This window comes from Triticum aestivum, chromosome 2A (assembly GCF_018294505.1).
Source record: "Triticum aestivum cultivar Chinese Spring chromosome 2A, IWGSC CS RefSeq v2.1, whole genome shotgun sequence".
NCBI lineage: Eukaryota > Viridiplantae > Streptophyta > Magnoliopsida > Poales > Poaceae > Triticum > Triticum aestivum.
In genome coordinates, this window is record NC_057797.1 from 617,455,509 (window position 1) to 617,461,189 (window position 5,681).

General features: G+C 50.2%; 1 protein-coding gene across 1 annotated transcript; it reads right to left on the bottom strand.

The window, feature by feature from the left end:
• Positions 1–3,455: 3,455 nt before the first annotated feature.
• LOC123189796 ((-)-isopiperitenone reductase) lies at positions 3,456–5,159 on the bottom strand. Its single transcript, XM_044602288.1, has 5 exons — positions 4,998–5,159; positions 4,539–4,782; positions 4,389–4,451; positions 4,106–4,300; positions 3,456–4,023 (listed from the first exon to the last, which is right to left on the bottom strand). The coding sequence occupies exons 1-5, from the start codon at positions 5,030–5,032 to the stop codon at positions 3,643–3,645; spliced, it is 918 nt and encodes a 305-aa protein (XP_044458223.1). The 5' UTR covers positions 5,033–5,159; the 3' UTR covers positions 3,456–3,642.
• Between the last annotated feature and the right edge of the window lie 522 nt (positions 5,160–5,681).

Genomic DNA, 5,681 nt, shown 5'->3' on the forward strand with positions numbered 1-5,681 from the left:
GGGGAAAAGTTGCGAGTTCGATATGTTAGGGATGTGTGGCGGACGAACGGGCTGCGTATCCGGATTTGTCTTGTCGTTCTGAGGAACTTTCATGTACAAAGTTTTCCCATCCGGGCTACGGATTATTTTATATTAATTTTTAAAGATTTAAGTCATTTTTAGGATTAACAGAATTAATTAATATAGAAAATACAATTATGACGTCAGCATGATGTCAGCATGACGTCATCGGTCAACGCTGACCGTTGACCGATCAAACTGACGGGTGGGTCCCGTCTGTCATTGACACATCACCCTAACTAACAGATTAGTTAGGTTAATTAGATATTTAGGTTAATCAAGCTTAATTAGTTTAACTAAATAGGACTAATTAAGTTATTATTTAGTTAATTAATTAATTATTTTTATTATTAATTAATTATTATATATATTTTTAATTCTTTTTTTAATCCGTTCTGGGGTGTGGGCCCCGTTTGTCATAGGTACAGGGGCGGGCCCAGCTGTCTGTGGCCCCTGGGGCCTAAGCGGACGCGCGGGCTTGCTGGCGTGCGGGCGCAGGGGCGTTGGTGCCCAGCCCGAACGGCCATCGATGCAGCAGCGGGCGCTGCGGTGGTGGAGCAGCGCGGGGCCGGCGACGAGCGATGCAGTGGCAGAGACCGGAGTAGCAGGGCGGCCACGACGGCTCGCGATGGAGGCGGGGTGGCGAGCAAGAAGCAACAACGGGGAGCGGCGGTGCTTGCAAGGGAGAGACGAGACAGGCAGCAGCGGGGAAGAGGGCAGCAGGGCGGAGTGAAGCAAGGCGAGTGGGTGCCGCGGCGGTGGGCACGAGGAGCGGGACGGCATGGACAGACCAGCGGCGCACGATGGTGGGGGTTGGTGGCGCGGGCGCGTGGCAGTGGGCGCGTGGGACGGAGAGTAGGCGGCCACGCGGGAGGGAGGGCGTGGTCGCCACGGGTGCTGGGCGCCAGCGAGGCGCCGGTGCGGGCGGCAGAGCACGGCTAAGCGCGCACGCGCGCGAGCAGAGGCAGGGGGTCGCGGTGGCCAACGAGGGGTGGCCGCGGGCGCAGTCCCGAGCGGCGCAGCGAGTGTGGATCGGGCACGCGCGCATGAAGGCACGGACGTGGGCGCGACGGGGTCGGGGCGATCGCGGGGCAAGGAAGAGAGAGGAGGCCGGGGGCCTCACCGGGAGTGTAGGGTTTGGGCAGCGGGGATGGGGTTGACGGTGACGCGTGGCGAAGAGGAGGCAGGCCGGCGGGGCAGCTCCGGCGAGTGCGTCGAGTGGCGGGGGCGAGGCGGTGATAGACGGCGACGGCGATCCGGGCGGCGGCGTCCTGGCGCGGCGAGCCCCAATCCGATCTGGATCGGGGAAGGGGAGTGGGCGACATGGGGGTGAGTGTGCGGTCTGGGTGGGGCTAGGGTTTGGGGACGGGGAGGATAAGGGAGAGTGGGGGCGGGCCGGCATGTGCCGGTGGGGAAAGTGGGCCAAGCAGCCCAGGAGGGGTCTGCCCCCTTCCCCCCATTTGTTTTGTTTTGTTTTTGTTTTTTTATTTTCTTTGTTTTCCTTTTTCTATTTTTTTTCAAAAATGTTTAGCACCTAATCGATTTTTATAAAATATGGGAGCTAGCTCATAATTTGTAGTGCATTAGATCCTAACACCGAAAACTAGTTTGGGTGAAATACTATTTCATATTAGATTTAGATTAATTAAAGGTTATTAAATAATGTATTCAGACACTGTTTGAGATTGTTTAAATGACTTATCATATTTCAATAATGTTGTTTACAATTTTATCCTAGCCTCTGATTTATCTACTATTTATTGAACATTTTAGCTTTTAAGTTTGAAAGCTTTTGTTGTTTGCCTTTAATTAAATTTTGAATTTGAATCGGTTTCTGAACTAACGCGATTATCAATAGTAACGGAGGTGACATGGCATCATTAGCAGAGGTTCACTGTAGCATGATTATTCGGGCGTCACAGCGAGTTCCAAACAACCAGGAGAGAATGATGAGGAACAATAGATGAGGAACATGAAAATATAATCATATGTCAAATCTGTTTGGCTACTTCTAGATACTTCTGTTGTGGTCTAGTATTTCTTTTCTTTTCTTTATCCTACCTACTATTTTCTAGAGTCTTCTAGTTGTGAGTAGCTATGAGTAGAATGATGAACCTTAAATAATGTTTCTAGAATATTCTAGCTATAAGTAGAAGTATGTGAAGGCTTCCCAAAGCCATATAAATAGAGATCCTCACCTCTACTTTGTAACCAGACTATGTACTCCCTCCGTTTTTCTTTTCTCTGCGCATAACTTGAAGCCCGCATACCAAGGAGCGTATCGCTGCCTGTTTGTTGGACCGTCTTACCCTTCCTCTAAATGTTAATTGCATGTTGGGAACTTGCGCGCTTTAAGTAACTGCATGCAGCAGATTGGCCCGTGCGCCTCGGCTGCCCTGCATGCAGCTAGCCTGTTCATATATGCGCACGGACTGCTCCACTAATTGCTCTGCCATGCAACGGATTGGCTAGTTGGAAGGGGCAAAGTTGGAAGGAAGGGGAGAAATAGGCTAACGCGCAGAGCAGTTGGGAAAAAAGGAGAAAAACTTAGACGCAGAGTAATAAGAAACGGAGGGAGTACCCCTACCTATAATAGAACTTGTTGTTCTTATCTAAGATCTTGGAGTAGATCTTGTGCCCTAGGAGTTCTGGATTGAACTCTTGCTGCTATATCCGCCTACATTCGCCTCTAGAACGATATCCAGCGCAACACTTCGAAACTGTTCCTTCAACACTTGTGCTGTACACATTGTAGCGGCAAGGTGGAGTTGCTCCTCCACAACCTTTGTGCTCCTTCAAGCTTCTAGATGTTTTGCAACTATATACACGATAGATATTGTCTGTCTGAACTATAGTTCCACTACATGAGAAGTTGAGATAAACTAAGAATGGGGCAAAGACATTCCGACTCTTCCTGCTCGCAGGTGGGGCCCACGATGACTCCCATGTGTGGCTTTACTGCATCTGTTGAGCCTTCAAATTCTGATGATAACAGTAGCCCGAATCCAAGAAGAAAACTAATTCTGTTCTGCCAAGACTGCTATATTTTGGGTATCTTTGTTTCAACTTTGCATTGACACCACTTGGACAATATTTATGTGTTCCTTTGATTTTCACCCAAGAAAATAAACATTCTGAAATCTTCATAGGATATTTGATTCCAATTTTACTGTACAATAGACTAATTAGGCTATGCCCTTACTGAGCCAGCCAGTCGGTTGCCATTGTTTTGTGACATTTTTTATACAGTTATGGTTTCTTTGTGGTCTGCTTGGTATCGTCAAAAGATAATTGATGGGTTTGTACAATTGTACTTCTCTTTTTCTTTATGCAAAATGGGTCATCCTAGAGCACGCATTCAAAAATTTATACCCGCACGAATTTACATGGTGTGATTGAGATGTGTGTTGCACGTGCACGCTTATTAGTTTTATAAATTTTCCAATCACAGATACAATTCATCACGGGAAATGTCAAGTCCCGTTCGTTATTCTCAGTCTCTAACCATGTCAGACGGCAGGCAGGCTAGCTCATCGGCAGCCAGCGACGAGACCGTGCACGCACCGCCAGCCCGACGGTACCTCACACGAACGATGCCTCCTCGTCCTCGGCGAAGAACTTGCCCGTCGGCCCGCCCTCCGGCGCCAGCGCCACCTTCACCACGTTACGCGCGCCCTCCTCGGGCGTCAGGACGCCCGAGTTCATGGTTATGCCCGTCTTGACGTAGCCTGGATGCACGCAGTTGACGCGCAGCGCGGGGTGCCTCCTCGACAGCAACCTCGAGTAGGCGTTCATGGCGGCCTTGGCCACCTTGTACGCAGAGCACCCCATGGGCCATCCGCGCGCCTCCAGCGCGTCGGCCTCGAAGTCCCTGAGGAACCTGTCCAGCAGCTCGTCCAGCCTTTCCTCTGTCAGGTTGTCGATGTCATTGAGCTCCTGCCTCACCTCCTCGTTGCTGATAAGCTGCATATATAGATTCAAAGTCCCTTGTTAGGTTTGATATAGGGAAGGCAATATGCCATGATCAACGAAAGAACATAATTACCCTTAGCAGCCCAAATAGGGAGGAGACGTTCACAATTCTTCCCTCGGAGGAAGATTGCAGCAAAGGCAGCACGGCCTCGGTTACATGCTTCGTGCCGTAGTAGTTCGTCTGCACGCCTTTCTTTGCACTGTCGACGGGTTCACGGACGTTCTTCACCATCCATTCAAGCATCTGGTCGAAATCCATGCCGGCAAACTGTTGCGTACATCGACATATGAGCTTGTTCAGTCCGGCGTGTACGAGCAATTGCAGAACAAAGCCACCTCGCCTAACGTGACCTTACCTTTTCCTCGTTGGCATGGAGTTCTTGGAGGTACTCAACCCCACCGATTGCGGCATTGTTCACCTGCAAATTAACAGAGTACATCTATTATCTGCCTAGAACCTTTGATGCAGCTAGCAGCTGGAGTATAAAATGAAAGGGAAAACCTACCAGAATGTCTAGTTTGCCAAAGCGGGTCTTCAGGAAAACGAACAGTGTAGCAATGCTGGAAGTGTCCGTGACATCCAGCTGATGGAAGATGACTTGGGCGAGCCCCAGCGCTCTGAGCTTCTCGACTGCCTCCGCGCCCCTCGGCTCGTCCCGGGCCGTCAGAACGACCGCGACTCCATGGCTGGCCAGTTGCCGGCACACCTCGAAGCCGATCCCCTTGTTGCCGCCGGTGACGACGGCAATCCTGACGACCACAGCGGATCAGGGCAATACACGCATGTGGTACTTGATACTCCCTTCGTTTCAAATTATTTATCACAGATATGAATGTATCTAGATGTATTTTAGTTTTAGATATATCAATTTCTGTGAGGAATAATTTGAAACGGAGGAAGTAGATTGGAGATTCTATAGCAGGGCTACATGGCAAAATCGAGAGCTAGGCATGCATGAACCAACCTCGGATTTGGCCCGCTGGAGATGGCTCCTTCCATGAGTGGTCGCCACTAGCTCACACAACGGATAGCGTTCCCAGAATCAGTTCGGGATGTTATCTCGGTCCCCTTCGCCCTGCTGGTGGCCCGCCACGACCGTAAGACTTCAATGCATGTCATCCACAAATGCCCAGACCAGACGATTTGGACACTTTTTGTCATCCAGATAGTCATGGTCTATGGTACGTTTCTTCTCTGACCCTTAATTTACTTTTCACAATCCGTGCTCCATAGCCTCTTATTGTCATGGCATTTCCAACGCCGACTATTAAATCATCCACAACCGTCTAGACCACGTGGTTCAGACGTGTTTTACTATCCAACGTGGATCTGTATCAGTCTATCGACCGATCCAGATGTGCTTTTTCCCACAAACCGAAAACAAGCTGGGGGGTTTTGTGGATGTCCGGACCACTATCACACCCTCGTCCGGCAACTGTGACCCACCAAAACCCCTCCCCCTTGCCAGCACGGTTTCCCGCCCGAAGCCAACTGCCTGCGGACATGACCTTACGCTGGCACCGGCATTGAAGCGGCTTGCCGGCCGAGGGCACCGTCCGTGCCGCATCTTCGGTATCCGCGCCTGTTCAAATAAAGGAGATGTTTACTGGACGGGATGGAACGAATATCTATCACACCCTTTCAATCG

Excerpts from the sequence above, each read along its gene's own strand:
- LOC123189796 (XM_044602288.1), bottom strand. The coding sequence starts at position 5,032 with ATGGAAGGAGCCATCTCCAGCGGGCCAAATCCGAG. Across the intron at positions 4,301-4,388 it reads TCCATGCCAACGAGGAAAAG|TTTGCCGGCATGGATTTCGA; the intron begins GTAAGGTCACGT and ends TGTACGCAACAG. Across the intron at positions 4,024-4,105 it reads CCCTATTTGGGCTGCTAAGG|CTTATCAGCAACGAGGAGGT; the intron begins GTAATTATGTTC and ends CTATATATGCAG.